At 41.0% G+C, this 16,411-nt stretch overlaps 1 protein-coding gene across 3 annotated transcripts; it reads right to left on the minus strand.

Moving 5' to 3' along the window:
• Positions 1-281: 281 nt before the first annotated feature.
• On the minus strand, positions 282-14,115 carry MGARP (mitochondria localized glutamic acid rich protein). Of its 3 annotated transcripts, XM_066360910.1 has the most exons (5): positions 12,200-12,351; positions 7,150-7,253; positions 3,843-3,936; positions 784-974; positions 282-753 (listed from the first exon to the last, which is right to left on the minus strand). In XM_066360910.1, the coding sequence occupies exons 1-5, from the start codon at positions 12,279-12,281 to the stop codon at positions 379-381; spliced, it is 846 nt and encodes a 281-aa protein (XP_066217007.1). In that variant the 5' UTR covers positions 12,282-12,351; the 3' UTR covers positions 282-378. The 3 variants fall into 3 exon arrangements, with proteins under 3 accessions (XP_066217007.1, XP_066217006.1, XP_066217005.1); XM_066360909.1 differs by lacking the exon at positions 12,200-12,351 and adding an exon at positions 13,859-14,115 and having other exon boundaries at positions 282-974; XM_066360908.1 differs by having other exon boundaries at positions 282-974.
• Positions 14,116-16,411: the final 2,296 nt, after the last annotated feature.

The raw sequence follows: 16,411 nt of genomic DNA on the forward strand, positions 1-16,411 counted from the left end.
CTCTCTGTCTCTCTCCTCCCCTCCCGCAGCCAAGGCTCCATTGGAGCAAAGATGGCCCGGGCGCTGGGGATGGCTCTGTGGCCTATATCTCAGGTGCTAGAGTGGCTCTGGTCGCAACATGGCGACGCCCAGGATGGGCAGAGCATCGCCCCCTGGTGGGCAGAGCGTCGCCCCTGGTGGGCGTGCCGGGTGGATCCCGGTCGGGCGCATGCGGGAGTCTGTCTGACTGTCTCTCCCTGTTTCCAAGCTTCAGAAAAATGAAAAAAGAAAAAAAAAAAAAACAAAAAAAAAAAACAACACCCTAAGGTGGCTAAAACTACAGAAGCACCTATCAGACTCTCTATGGCATTTTTTGCTGAAGTGTCGATCTGCATGAGCTTAGCCTTGAGTGAAGGGGGCCTCCCCACCAACCCTGGCTTCTTCCTGTAAGTCGTCCCCAGCAGAGGGTTCTGACTCAACCCGAGAACTGTCTTCTTCTTGTTCAGCATGTTCACCAGAGCTTTCGTTCTCTGTTGTACCTTTATCATTATTGACAGCAACGGCTTCCTCCGGTGCTGCACTGGTAACTTCGGAAGTCGTTTCAGTGACGACTTGGGCGATTTCTCCCGTGGCTGCATTTGGAACTTCTGGCGAGGTTTCAGTACTGACTGCGGGGGCCTCCACTTGAGCATCCCCCGCCGCGGGGGTCTCCGCCTGAGCACCCCCAGCCGAGGGGACCTCCACCTGATCATCCTTGGGTGAGGGGGCCTCCACCTGAGCACCCCCGGCCGCGGGGGTCTCCACCTGAGCACCCCCGGAGGCGGGAGTCTCCACCTGAACAGCCTCCAAAGCGTCGGGACAGGCTGACGTTTCTGTTACAACTACAACTGTAGCATCTGAGATTTCTTCAGCATTGATCACCTGGACTTCCATTGAAGACACATCAGGTGCTTCTGAACTTGCTCTCTCCACTCCCACAAGGTTCTCGTTTTCACCTTTAAAATGGTCCATTAAACAAAGTATTAATTGACAGAGCATGGGAAGACAGTGTAACACTGTGCAGTCACTTTAAAAAATGAGACAGATCTATATGTACTGATACGTAATGGTCTTCAAGGTAGACTGTTAAGTGGAAAAAGCAAGGAAAAAAAGTCATGTATCCAGTTTGGTACAATTCGTATTAGGACAGAAGGAGAGTGAGTTTTATATCTAGATAGTTATATTTGCAAAGATTCTCTCCAGGAAGATTCAGAGATACTAGTATTATTGGTTGCCTCTGGGGAGGGAAAATGAGGGAATATGCTTTACTGTAAAACCCTTTAAACATGTTGAATGTAAAAAAATAATTTTCATATATTATTTATTCAAATACAAAGAAAAGGAAAATAAACAGCCAAACCTTATGAGATAGCATGGAAAAGTAGCAAACTTACTAGCCAATGACTCAGAGGAATCACTAATTTATTCTCAGCCTCAGTTTTGTCATCTGTAAAATGAGGATATTAATGATATCTATCTCTCAGAACTATTGTAAGGGTAGATTAAAATACTGTGTATAAGAGGTATTTAAAATCACTAAAATGCTATGGAAATGCTGAATTTCATTATTACAATCAGCGTTCTTATGATTATATTCAAAATATTCACTAATGACATTGTTTCTTTTTGTTGTCATGACAAAAAAGTTAAAACTGGTTCATGAGCAGATATTATTTCTGTCACCAAACAGTGAACATAGTAATTGATAATAATAGTGTCATAGTTGAAATGGAAGAAAGTATGGTTGAAAGCAGTAATTTTCAACCTTTTTCATCTCATGGCACACAAAAACTAATTACTAAAATTCTATATTCTAAATTACTAAATTCAGTACTATACTTTTTGCTGGTCTGACAAAAAAGGTTGGTATAATTTTGATTCATTCACACTGGATGGCTATTGTTGTATTGGCTGTTGTCATTTTTTTATTTGACAGTCTAAGGCAGTGATCCCCAACCTTTTTTGGGCCACAGACCGGTTTAATGTCAGAAAATATTTTCATGGACCGGCCTTTATGGTGGGACAGATAAATGTATCACGTGACCGAGACAAGCGTCAAGAGTGAGTCTTAGACAGATGTAACAGAGAGAATCTGGTCATTTTTTAAAAATAAAACATGTTCAGACTTAAATATAAGGTCTACCAGAAAGTTCTGTCTATTTCTATCACAACAAGTTTCGACACATAAACACATGTTTATTTGGCGCATGTGTGCCTCTCTATTTTTATCACTTAATGTATACATACTGACGTAGCAAATTAGCTAAAACAAAGTTGATTCACGTTAGTCTTATGTATGAAGCGATAGTGTACCCATGGCTACTGATAAAGTTCATTTACGCCACTGTAATTTTTACGAATTTCAACAAGGAAGAAATGCTACAGAAGCATGTCTGTCGTATCCACCATATTCCCCGGGCTTAGCACCCTCCGACTATCACTTGTTTTTGTCCTTACAAAATTTTTTGAAGGGCAAAAAATTAAAAAATGAAGAAGATATCAAACAAGCACTGGTTTAATTTTTCACATCAAAAGATAAAACATTTTTCAAAAATGGGATATACAAATTGCCCTCATGCTGGCAAGAAATCATTAATAATAATGGCAATTATATTATTTAATAAAGTTTATTGACAGTAAGAAAAATTTGTATTTTGTTTTATTCCAAAAACGGACAGAACTTCCCAGTAGACCTTATAAATAAAACGGAAATAATGTAAGTTATTTATTCTTTCTCTGCGGACTGGTACCAAATGGCCCACGGACCGGTACTGGTCCATGGCCTGGGGGTTGGGGACCACTGGTCTAAGGGAAAAGAGGGGAGTACTTCTAATTAAATAGTCAGGTATTGCATGTTTTAAAAATTCTTGTGGCACATCAGTTGAAAATCACTGGTTTAAAGCAAGCAGTTTAAGGTAAGAAATATTCACTAGGTGAAAATGTAAAGTTTCTGTTCCAGTCATTGCCATTTTATTAATCATATCAACTGAGGGACTCAACAGACATGACTGATTCTACCAAAGTCAAGTGTACTTTGGGCAAAGACACCTGGATGGATGGTCTTAGCCAAAATAAAAACAAAAATTAGTTTTATGATTTAAAAATATAATGAAGGCCTGACCAGGTGGTGGTTCAGTGGATAGTGTCGGCCTGGGATGCAGAGGACTCAGGTTTGAAACCCCAAGGTTACTTGCTTGAGCATGGGATCACAGATGTAACCCCATGGTCACTGGCTTAAGCCCAAAAGTCACTGGCTTGAAGCCCAAGGTCACTGGCTTGAGCAAGGGGTCACTGGCTCAGCTGGAGCTCCCGGATCAAGGCACATATGAGAAAGCAATCAATGAACAACTAAGGTGCCCCAATGAAGAATTGATACTCTCATCTTTCTCCTTTCCTGTCTTTCTGTCCCTTTCTCTGTTTCTGTCTCTTTCCCGCCATATATATATATAATGGGGGACATGAAAGGTCAAGCTACTGTGAGGCAGATACTAAAATTACGTCTGCATGACTGGGAGCCTGAGTGGAGGAAAGTCATATTACCACACAAAGAAGTCAAGACGGCTAGTCAGCAGTATACATGCAAAAACGGTTGCATTTATTAAATGCACTCATCCAAAATGTATAACAATATTCTCCAGATTTTGGTTGGGCTTTCCCTTTTTGAACTAACTCTTACCCAGAACCATTCAGGATCAAGTTAGTAAAGAAGCCAAGAGCAAACAGTGTTCACTGCTAGACTATGATGATGAAAATCAGAGCCTTAAGGAAATAATAGTAATAATAATAATAAAAAACAAAACAAAAACAAAAACAACTCACTTTACCTTGAAGTGGCTGTAACTCTGCTTTGGTTTTTTCTTTCAAATGTATTATCTGTTCGGTGTGTTTGGCTTGCTCTGATGTTACTGCCCTGTAAGTCTGAAAGCAAATGTGTACTTAGGTTTATTTCTTGAACATTTTTTCATCGTGGTTTATATTCATCCTGCCAAGTTCAAAGAAGAGAAAGTAGTACACATCATCTACTCTTTTATTTCCTTTTTGGAAACCTCTGTCATTAAGGAGAATGCCTAAAGAAGGAAAACACCAAATGCTTTAATAGGGGTCAAGGATAACTGACAATGTGCATAGTAAATAGAAAGACAAAGACAGCTTGTGGGACGAACATGCTGAGTTAGCACCCTTCGTTCTCAGAACACCAGTGCTGAGCCCGTGCAGAAGTTCGCATGTCTCAATTGACCTTAGCAGCAACATCCTGAGGGACATCAATCCTATTGTTCAGGGAGCTAGAACACAAAGTGAGAAAAAAAAGAAAAACTACTTTAAGCAGAATTGAAGAGAGGATGATAGTAGAATAATTTGCACTCATGTGTGTCCCAGAGAAACTAGCTTTTCCAAAACTAACATAGTAAGCACAGAATAGAAGAAAGCCCTGTTAAAAGAGAAGCCCTCAAATTTAGACTTTGGAAATCATTTCCAAATGATCTTATTTGTTTATTAAATATTAGCATTTTAAATATACCACAACTTTTATAAACTAGTCTGGCATTATGCTTTTTAATATACTCAGACCCTCAAATAATTGAAATGACCTGGGCTTTTTTCTCAAGTGCTAAGAGTCCCTGGTAGTATATTTTGCTTGGAAATGAAAAACTGCCCTTGACTACTGAGCATTTGTGGATTCCATTCAGAGAAATCTACTATAGAACTAATTTTAGTACATGACAGGGAAGGGGAGGGGAGGACTACAATACAGGATTTCCAGAACCTTACGTTCCGTATCTTCTCCTGAAAGTGGCCAGAGATTCTTGGAAATTAGGCTTCCAATTCTGAATATTAAAACTACATAATCTTAGCCTGACCTGTGGTGGCGCAGTGGATAAAGCAATGGCCTGGAATGCTGAGGTGTCCGGTTCAAAACCACGGGCTTGCTCAGTCAAGGCACATATGGGAGTTGATGCTTCCTGCTCCCCCCCCCTTCTCTTTCTCCCTCTCTTCCGTCTCTAAAATGAATATAAATAAAATCTTAAAAAACAAAACCAAACAACAAAACCCCACTACATAATCTTAGAGGTAGAAGGGGACTTAGAGGTCATCACTTGTCCAACTTCACTCCTGTTGTGACAGAGCAAGGCCAGAAAGGGCTCTCAGGAGAAGCCAGTTTATAACCTTACAGTTTAAGGTAGATTTTGCAAACAAAGATTTAGCAGGCAGGATAGGTTCAAGTCTGGCACTAGTAAACATAATCAGGGATGTAGGGACACCCAGATGAAATTCAGTCTTCCAGCTTCCCCTGTAATCGTATGGTCCAGTCCAGTATCTATTTTGCCAGTGGCCTGTGTCCAACTGCAGTAGCCCTGGGCAGTGAATTCAACATTAAGCGGTAGAATGAGAGTAGAAGCAATAGAATGTAGGTATGAGTGAAAGCTAGTAAATAGTGGAGGACAAAAATGTAAGTGACATTTGAAGTTTCCTGGCTTTTTGAAGCTCTCAAAATTCTGAAGATTAGAATACGTGTGTTTTTTTCGGTTTGGCCATCTACACAGTCCCACAAACTGCTCCTAGTTATGACTAAAGATACTTTTATGCATATTTCTGTAGGGTCAAACCAAAATGTAGTGATATTATATTCTTATGGTCTCCAAAGAATTTATACTCATTCTCCTTTTATTTATAATGAATAACAGATTTCAATTTAGAAAGTATGTGACAAAATGCGGAATAATTCAATAGGCTTATCTTATTTAACTCACAAATGTTCCATGGTTTTAGCTCCAAAATCCTATTATTAAGAGCTTTAGCCTGACCTGTGGTGGCATAGTAGTAGATAAAGCGTCAACCTGGAACACTGAGGTCACTGATTCAAAACCCTGGGCTTGCCTGGTCAAGGCACGTATGAGAGTTGATGCTTCCTGCTCCTCCCCCCTTTCTCTCTCTCTCTCTCTCTATGCCCTCTCCAAAATGAATAAATAAAATCTTAAAAGAAAAAAAAAGTTAAAAAAAAGAGCTTTATTTTACAGTATGGAATGGATATGTAGACCAGGGAGGAAAACATTATTTTTAATTTTGTATGTCTGTCTATTTTGAATTTTTAAAATAATGACTGTTAATTTTTTAAATAATAAGAGTATATAAAGATATAAAGCTAATCAAATATAGAGACAGGGATGGGGGGAAGGGGGCATAAGGGGGACACAGGAGTGGGGGTCAGAGAGTTATTTTCGGTGGGACACTTGAATCCATGTAAACACAATAAATTAAAATTAATAAAAAAACAAAAATAAACTATGGAGACAGTAAAAAGATTGGGAAGAATGTATAAGTGGGGCATAAAATAATGAAAACACTCTGTATGGTACTATAATGGTGGATACCTGTCATACATTTGTCAAACCCCTTATAATGTACAACCAAAGAGTGAAGCCCAGTGTAAACTATGGACTTGAGTGAGTAAAAAGGTATCTGTATTGACTCATGAGTTGTAAAATGTGCCACAGTAAAGCAAGATGTTGATAGGGAAAAGCCCAGACAGAGGTGAGGGGAAGTCCATGGGAACTGTCTGTGCTTTCTTTTCATTCTTCTGTAAACATAAAATGCTCTGAAAATTAATGCTTATTAATTTTTTAAAAAGTCAACCCTTCAAAACAGTTCCCGTTAAATGTTAATAGTATCTACCTTATAGAATTGTTGTCATTAAATTATTAAATGAACTGTGACTGTCACATGACACTCAAATGTCAGCTGTTAGTATTTATAAGAATATTGTTTTTATTAAAAGTCATCCATACTTAGTGGTATTAAAAAATAGTGACTTTGCCTAACTTGTGGTGGCGTAGTGGATAAAATATTGACCTGGAATGCTAAGATCACCAGTTCAAAGCCCTGGGTTTGCCTGGTCAAGGCACATACAGGAAGCAACTACTATGAATTGATACTTCCTGCTTCTACCCCCTCTTTCTCTCTCTCTTTCTCTCTGTCCTTCTCCAAAATCAGTAAATGTAAAATAAAAAAAAAAGTGATCTTATACTTAAAAAGCTTTGTAATATTTTTATTTAATCCCTTGTCCTGATCTTTGAGTTTTATCCATAGGTTGTAAAATATATGAATTTCTGAACACTATGTTTAAACACTTACATAGTATCCACCAGCACTGACTGTGACGCCTACAACCAGATAGTAGATCATGTTTGATCCGGATGATCCAGGGAATTTATTAGATGACAGCCAACGAAGAGATCCTAGGAAAACAAGTATAAACACAGTGAGCCCCACCACTTAAGCAAAACTATTTTAAATAATTATGCCTTGAAAAACATTTCTGCTCAGTGAACCTAGAATCTATCACCATCAAGTGACTTTAGCTTAAGGGAGCATCCTATTATGAGGTATGGTAATAATTTCACTTGACACTTTCCCAATCTAATTTGACAAGTACTTCTGAAACCTGTCATTTTGATGCTTACCACCATGTTTTTCTTGGAAGTAGTGCAGGCATGGGTAAGGAGAAATGACAAAAGCACTAAACAATTTTAACAGTCAAACGAAATGCACATAAGCAAAAGACATCCATTTACTGTGCTTCACCACAAGATTTAGTGGAAAAGATTATTTTTTTCCAAAAAGTGAATTAAATATATTTGTAATAAAAATTTATATGTTAAGTAAAACATTTATGTTGAAATCTAACACACTTCCATAAATCTACACTACAAATGTAGATATATTTTTATAATACAAGGCCTTTAAAGATGGGCAGTGAAAAGCTTTTATAAGACAAATCCTTCAAAAAGATCATATCTGAAATAAAAGGACAATTCTGTACAAACTATTAGAAATAGATAAAAGTACTTATATTTAAATATATTTCACTGTAATGCTAGAATTTGTATATACCATATCCCCTAGAATTGAATTTTTTTTAATTTAAAAAAAAATATTTTAGCCCTGGCCGGTTGGCTCAGCGGTAGAGCGTCAGCCTAGCGTGCGGAGGACCCGGGTTCGATTCCCGGCCAGGGCACACAGGAGAAGCGCCCATTTGCTTCTCCACCCCTCCGCTGCGCTTTCCTCTCTGTCTCTCTCTTCCCCTCCTGCAGCCAAGGCTCCATTGGAGCAAAGATGGCCCGGGCGCTGGGGATGGCTCTGTGGCCTCTGCCTCAGGCGCTAGAGTGGCTCTGGTCGCAACATGGGGATGCCCAGGATGGGCAGAGCATCGCCCCCTGGTGGGCAGAGCGTCGCCCCTGGTGGGCGTGCCGGGTGGATCCCGGTCGGGCGCATGCGGGAGTCTGTCTGACTGTCTCTCCCTGTTTCCAGCTTCAGAAAAAAAAAAAAAAATTTATTTATTGATTTTTAGAGAGAGGGGAGAGAGAGAGAGAAGGGGGAGAAGCAGGAAGCATCAACTCCCATATGTGCCTTGACCAGGCAAGCCCAGGGTTTTGAACAGGCGACCTCAGCATTCCAGGTCGACGCTTTATCCCACTGCGCCACCACAGGTCAGGCTAGAATTGAATTTTTATAACAGATTCTAAGTTAGAAGGAGCTAAAAGTTCACATAGTTCAAACTATTGTAAAGATAAAAATGTAGAGACATTTATTTTTCCATCAACAAATAGAGTTGAGCACCTATATGTGTTTGGCATTCTTAGAAGCATTCAGGATATAACTGTGAACAAGACTCATAAGGTTCCTGGCTTCAAATAACTCACAATCCACAAAGAAGGAACAGATGATCAGATAAATAATTGTAGACAATAATTTCATTGCAGTATGACAAATGCTGCCACAGATATCAGTAGAAACTATACCAATAGCATGAAAACACAGTGAAGAAACTCAGCTAGTTGGCTCAAGGTAGCTGTCACAATTAAAAGACATGACCTGAGTTTGAAGGTAAGTAGGAGTCTGTCAGATAAATAATAGAAGGGAAAATTGCACTGGAAGCAGATGGCACAACATGTGGCATGAGTTGTATGACTGAGAAAGGACAAAGGAATTTGAAGTGTCCAGACACAGAGAGTATCGGTGTGGGGATTAGTAAGAAGTTATGATTTGCAGAGCGCAAATCTTAAGGAATTTGCTCTGATTAAAAATCTTTGCAGTAGTAAAATTGGAAAATATCGCATATATGCTTTTAGTTTGAATATAAATGACCATCTTTTAAGAAAAAATATTTTTCCTATAAATGTGCCCAAATAAGCTATGGTAAGAGGTTATGGCATTGACATGCAGCAAGTTTTTGTTGGTTTAAAAATACAAATGTTAGGCAGATGCCAGAGGGATGAAGGGATTAGCTAAAACATACACACACACACACACACACACACACACACACGTGTATCACACAGACAACAGTGTGGCAACAGCCAGAGGGAACGTGGGGGTGGGCAAAGAGGGAGAAATGGGGACAGAAAGACTTTGCTTGGGGCAGAGGGTGTACGATATGTTGTGCAGATGGTGTTTTATTGAGTTGTACGCTTGAAATATGTATGGTTTGGCAAAGCAATGTCATCCCAAGAAATTCAATTAATAAAAAAAATACTTTTAAATAGAGTATGTAAATTTTATAGTTGTCAACCAGATATAAATGTCAAAAAGATTTTTTAAATAGGAAGAAATAAATGAAATTATTAGAGATTTAACTAAAGACTAAAATACAAATTCAGTTATGGCGAAGTTATTTAAAAGGGCAATGAAATGGGAAATAAATATTCACAAAGGATTAATTAGACAAAGTTTAGCATATTCATATAATGGGGAAAAATAGACATTATAATTTTTCCAGAAGAATATTTACTTACTTGAGAAAATATTTACAATATATTGTGAAAAGGTATATCAAAATAATCTATACAGAACTATCCCAGATTTGTGGAAGTAATGCACATAAGGAAACAATGTATGTGGGGAAAAACAGTTTGGAACATTATATATACTAAAATGTAAAGCAGGGGTCCCCAAACTAAGGCCTGGCCCGCGGGCCGCATGCGGCCCCCTGAGGCCATTTATCCAGCCCCTGCCACACTTCTGGAAGGGGCACCTCTTTCATTGGTGGTCAGTGAGAGGAGCACATTGACCATCTCATTAGCCAAAAGCAGGCCCATAGTTCCCATTGAAATACTGGTCAGTTTGTTGATTTAAATTTACTTGTTTTTAATTTTATTTATTTATTTATTCTTTATTTTAAATATTGTATTTGTTCCCGTTTTGTTTTGTTTTTTTACTTTAAAGTAAGATATGTGCAGTGTGCATAGGGATTTGTTCATAGTTTTTTTTATAGTCCGGCCCTCCAATGGTCTGAGGGACAGTGAACTGGCCCCCTGTATAAAAAGTTTGGGGACCCCTGATGTAAAGAATGGTCTTCACAGGATAGTAGGATTAAGGTAACTAAGGTAACTTCTATTTTGCCTTTCTGTGTTTTTCCCCCAGTGATTATAAATCTAAATCATTTATTTATTAAAAAGTTATATTTTAAAAGGAAAAATCAGAGAACAAAATTTGGTGAGGTGGTTACAATTTTATCCTTCATAAAACTGAACCAATTTAATTTTTTTCGTTTAAGTAGAAAGAACCAATACAAGGTTAATTGATGTCAGTGACTGAAGCCAAAATTTCCAGTCAGTAATAGTTCTTCAAATACACACGGAAATCAGGGCTACAAAAAAGTAATTAGGTGAAAATTAGAAAGTATTGCTAACTACCTACTTAGAAATTTTAAACCACTTTTCTTCTGCCTCAAGTTGGGAGGAAATTATATGAAGCATGTGCAGCTACAAAACAAAAGCAAAGCAAAGTGCGTGATCACCGTGGGGGGGGGGGACATGCAGACAGATGAGGCGCGGAAGGCCAGCTCAAGGGATTCCCCCTCCCCATCATAACAGCCTTTTACATAAGTTTAAGATGAATGGCTTCTCCCATGTCATCAGTAAAAAAAAAAAAAAAAAGGCGGCTCTATCTAACTGTATAAAGATCAAGGAAAACGAAGACGTCTTATTTCTGTTACTTGTAAGACAACTTCTTCCCACCAGCATTTCAAGAGACAAATAAAGTTAGTTGGACAGACCGACCTTCTTTCCCCCACCATCACCAGAACAAGCCTAATCAAAGAGGAAAGAAAAAATCGACCCATGGAATTTTCTGCAAGAGTGTTTCTCTCTCCGGCTCAAATGCACAAACTGGGTTAAAGCTATCTGACAAACCCTAGGAAGTGAGGCGATCTGAAGGGAGAACTGAGAACTTCCCACGATGTGGTCTAAGATCCCCACCCTCTCAATCACGGACACGGAAAAGGGACGTGAGAGGGATGGGGACTCAGAAAGAGCGGGCCGGGGCAGAACCTCACCGGATCGCCAACCTGGCGCGATTGCCTAATACTCCCAAGCTCGCCTTCAGACACCGAGGCCGTCGCAGGCTCGGTGCTCTTGTACCCATCAGTGGATAAGCTTCCAGCTCGCAGTGCAACTTCCTCTCTAGGAAATTCCTGAATACGCTCCCATTTCCCATGAATCCGCCCATCTAAAGGTGACAGATGCACGGACAATCGAGGCGAACAGCTGGACAGCTCCAGGTCAATGAAAGTGCTTCGAAGGCCGCATTCTTAGGGGATGCCAGGACCCAGGCTCGACGGTCCAAGCTGCTGCTACTCTTTATTCAAGAGCCCTAACCAACTTCCACTCGGTCAGCACTCCGTTGGCACGCTGCCAGGCTCGCTGCTCAGTGCCCACCTCCCACGGCTAGCCCATGCCTCTGCTTTCCAATGAACTTGGAGAATCGGTCTGTATAGTAATAAAGGGGTAAGCGAAGCTTATGTCAACCGGGCACTTTTCTAAGCGCGTTAACTACACATGAACCCATCAAAACCGAACCATATAGTCCCCATTTTACAGATGAGGAAACTGAGATTAAAGCCCTTGCCCAAGATCAAGATTTGCACACGAGAAGTCTAGTTCGGATTCAGAAGCCGTGCTGGAAAGGTTCCCTACTTTCAAAGTCTCCAAGAACTTCAGGGCGTCTTCCCCGCGACACTCCCCCATATCTCTTCCCTCCTCTTCCCCCTTATCCCCTAAATTGGGCTCTTGCTGCTCTGGGTTGGGTTTAGCCCACCGGGGACCGACAGGTACAGGGGCACGAGGCTCCTGGTCTCTTCGGCTGGGACCGCGGGAGAGGCGCCCGGGCTGGTGCTGGCACTCACCGTCCTTCCGGAGCGGCGCGGGGCTGGGAGGTGCCCTCAGGGGCAGCGCCAGGGTCTTGGAGACAGCTCTGCGGAGATACATCGCGCCCACCAACCGCTGCCCGCCGCGCCGCAGCCTCTGCCGCCCCGCGAGCGCAGGGCGCGGTGAGCCCCGGGGAGCCCCGCCCCGGGGAGGGGCGCGGACCCCTGCCCAGCCCTACCCGGGCGGCCTCTGCGGGAGCCGAGGGCGGGAGGCCTCCGCGCCGTCCTCTTTCGACCCCACTCTCCAGGCTCTGTTGCTTTCATCGAGCTCCAAAAAGTGGATGGAGGCATCTCAGAAAACGGTTCGGGAACCGAAAAGTCGCTGTCACCTGCCTGCCCCGTACTGTCGCGCTCCGTGGAATTCCTCAGTGAAGGTTGGAAAAGTTTTGGGGTTCGCATGGAAATAAGACATACACTTGGCTTAACATGACAGATGCAATATGAACCCACTTTCTCTCACGCACTCAGCTAGCTCTCCCAGGAGTGGAAAGGAGTAGAGAGAGGGGTAACCTCCGCCTTGCCTTAGTGTACCTGGCGAAAGTTCAGAATCGTAAAATTCCCAGGCAATGTCTGTAAGTATTTATCAATATACCTACAATATGCTACGGACCGTGCTAGATGCTGGAGATGGGTTCTAGTTTATTCCACAAACATTTATTGAGGATGATGTGTTAGGCACTGTTTCAGGGCATTCGTTAATAAGCAAGATAGGATTTCTGCTGTCATTTACATAGTTTAAAATATGAGGTTAAAGCCTGACCTGTAGTGGCGCAGTAGATAAAGCATTGACCTGGAAGCGCTGAGGTCGCCAGTTGGAAACCTTGGGCTTGCTTGGTCAAGGTGCCTAAGGGAGCTGATGCTTCCTGCTCCCCCCCCACCCCTTCTCTCAGCTCTGAAATGAATGAATAAATAAATAAATGAGTGTGGTGAGGGGCAGGATGCAGCCGCTCTGCCCTAAAAAAAAAAAAAAAAAAGGAAGAGGTTAAAGAGACACTGAACCAAGCCCACCATTGTGGGGTCAATGATCACAAAGAAATATCTGGTCAGATATCAATTATAAATGTAATCTGAGGCCTTTGGTTACAACCAAACTCGTTTCAACAATGCAAAAATAACACACATGTATATATAGGGCTGTATAAACTTTCCCCAAAGTATTGTCACACCTCTTTTTGTAGTTCATCCTCTTAGCACTCCTGAAGAGTAGGGGGCAGGGAATGTTGATTATGACTGCTACACATGAAAAAAATCAAGGTAGTATATTAGTGTGGTTAAGAGCACGAGTGTGGGAGTCAGAGACCAGGCCTGAGTAAAATGTGACTAATTATTCACAGGGTTGTTGTGAGCTCTAAAGCACATTAGGTATGAAACATGCTCAGCTAGTTGGAGGAGGCAGTACAAGGCTGCCTTACTATGCCCTACTGCCATTTAGTGTACACACCACAGTATCCACTGTACTCCATCTTATCTGATAGTCAAGTCTGGTAGGGAGCTTATCATGTCCTCTAGAATAGATTAGAGGAGGCCCTCCCAGCTGGGAAACGCAAAAACTGTGAGAGAAGCAGTCTCTTTCCCAGATGGCTTTTTATCTTAGTTAAAAGCTCATGCTTCTTGGGTGGAAGGGGATTCTCTACTTACTCTGTGCTCCTGGGAGGGTATGTGGCTTTCCATGTTGACGGCAGACTCTTTTCCCATCTTGAAACATGGCTCAAGAGAGGGCAGGCTTGTGGGTTGTCAGCTTGTGGGCTGTCAGATTCAGTCTATGGCAGGTTGTCTCTCCCAAATCAGAGAGAATTTTAACCTGAGGTCTTTGAAGACTCTGTGAGGCTTGGGCGATAGTTTCCCAGCTGTTAGTCACATTGTTTACAGTGCTGCTCTTGAGCACATCCTTGACATTTTCCTTGATCTTGCTGGAAAAACAAGTCTAGGGTCAGAGATAATTTGGCTTATCTAAGATGACCTCCACCTAATTGTGACTATTGACAAAGATGCTAGTTTTGAAAATGTAATGTAAGGGTCCTTTCCTGGCAATATTAATCATAACTATTTAAGGATTAAATACTATATTCAAATTTTCAAAGTCTTTCAAAACTTTCAAAAACTTCACAGAAAGCTAGAAACAGCTTTGTGTTTCTTAGCACTAAATTCTTAGGCTAGGACCTGTACTTTCTTCTTTTTTCTTTTTTCTAGTGTGATAACTTGTACTTTTCAACAGATCAATTTGGATACAAAATGAAATAATTTAGAAGAGTACCTAGGAAGACAAATTAGCAAGCAATTAAGAAAGTCCTGATAAGCACCCTTGTTCAGTGCGGGGACTCCTTTGAACTGAAATGTAAACCCGGGAACTACATGGAGTGTGGCCATCTCTTTACAATGTCGATTGAGGAAGAGGTCTGCATGCAGAAGAAGCTGCGAAGTCCCAGTCCCCAATTATTTCTGAGACCAGGTATATTCCTATTCTTCGGGTCTGTGAGTCACTCTGTATCCTCATAACCTTTTTCTACTGTAATGTAGTTTGAGTTAGGTATCAATATTTAATTTAGAAAGTTTTTTTTTTTTTTTGGCCCTAGCCAATTAGCTCAGTCAGGTTACAGCATCATCCCAAGGTTGCAAGTTTGATCCCTGGTTAATGAATGCACAACTAAGTGGAACAACAAATGAATGCTTCTCTCTCCTCCTTCCTCCCTGTCTTTCTGAAAGCAATATATATATATTTTTTTTTAATTAATTTTTTAACCAGCATCACCATGTAGCACAACTCTAGGTGTTTATTCATAGAATAATCTACATCTGTGCTAATTCAGCAGCCACTGGACCCTGTGGCTACTTAAATTAACTAAAATTAAATATTAGAAATCCAATATGGTTAATCACATTCCAAATGCTCAACAGCCACGTGGGAGAAGTGGCTGCTGGACCGGACAGCATACAGAACATTTCCATCACTGCAAAAACTGCTCTTGGACAGCCCTGGCCTTCATGAATGGCTCCGTTGGAGTTATACAGGCACCACTGAGACGCAAGTCCACACGGGGTAACTATGTATTCTCAAGACCAGACATACAGTAGGTAGTTTATTGCAATACTTTATTTCCAATTAAGGATATCAGTCTCCAAAATTACAAGTGTCTTACAGTTTTCTGTTCCCCTCAGAAATAGAAATTTTTAAGTGTTTTAGAGGAAAGTGCCTTGAATTGGGAGTTCATAACAGACTTCTTGGTCTCTATTACCATGTGACAACAGTAGTTTCCTACTGCTGGTATAACAAACTTAGTGGTTTAAAACATCAAGATTTAGAGATTCCAAGATGGCTACGGAGTAGGCAGACGTTACAACAGCCACCTCCCAGGACTGAACCAGATTATAAAACATCAAGATTTATTGTCTCATGGTTTTGTAGATGAGAAATCTGATATGAGTCTCAATGGGCTAAAATCAAAGTGACAATAGGTTTGTGTGACTTTGACTTTTCCAGTCCTTGGCTCTTGGTCCTCCTCCATCTTAAAAGGCAGCACTGGCCAGCTGAGTCTTTCTCGCATCACTTCTCCCTCATCCATACTTGCACACTCTTCTTCCACTTCCAAGGACCCTTGTGATTACAGTGGGCCCAACCATCTGATACAGGGTAACTTCCCCATCTCCAAGCCAGCTGATGAGCAAACTTAATCCCAACCTGAATTCTCCACTGCCGTATAACCTAACATGTAGATTCCAGGGAGGAGGACATGGTCATCTTTAGGGGTGCATTGTTCTACCTACCACAGTGATGTTGGGCAAATCCCTCTGCAACTCTGGTTTTGCATTTGTAAAATTATGAAATCGGTCTACAGGACCCCTAAGGATCCTTTCAGCTGTCAGCTAGGACTCCAAACTGAGAAAAGTTAGTAGTTACTGTTACAGCTGGTCTTTCACTGAATTTGGATTAAATATTCATTCCAAAATAATGTAATTCTGAATTTATATTCAGAAGTGATGTCCCAAAATACTGAGTCATGGATCTCCCATAAGTGTGGGCCAGAGCCCAAAACACACACAAAGCCAATTATAAAGCAATAGAACTTTCCACTTAACATCAGAATGGAGACACAAATAATGAATTTTAAAAAATGGTTTTTTATTTATTCATTTTAGAGAGGAGAGAGAGTGATAGTGAGTGAGAGGGAGAGAAAGGGGGGAGGAGCAGGAAGC

This window comes from Saccopteryx leptura, chromosome 1 (genome assembly GCF_036850995.1).
Source record: "Saccopteryx leptura isolate mSacLep1 chromosome 1, mSacLep1_pri_phased_curated, whole genome shotgun sequence".
Lineage (NCBI taxonomy): Eukaryota > Metazoa > Chordata > Mammalia > Chiroptera > Emballonuridae > Saccopteryx > Saccopteryx leptura.

Coding starts and splice junctions, on each gene's coding strand:
- MGARP (XM_066360908.1), bottom strand. CDS start 12,281: ATGTATCTCCGCAGAGCTGTCTCCAAGACCCTGGCGCTGCCCCTGAGG. Junction 7,254..12,199: donor CGCGCCGCTCCGGAAGGACG/GTGAGTGCCAGC, acceptor TTGTTTTCCTAG/GATCTCTTCGTTGGCTGTCA. Junction 975..3,842: donor AGAGTTACAGCCACTTCAAG/GTAAAGTGAGTT, acceptor ACCATTTTAAAG/GTGAAAACGAGAACCTTGTG.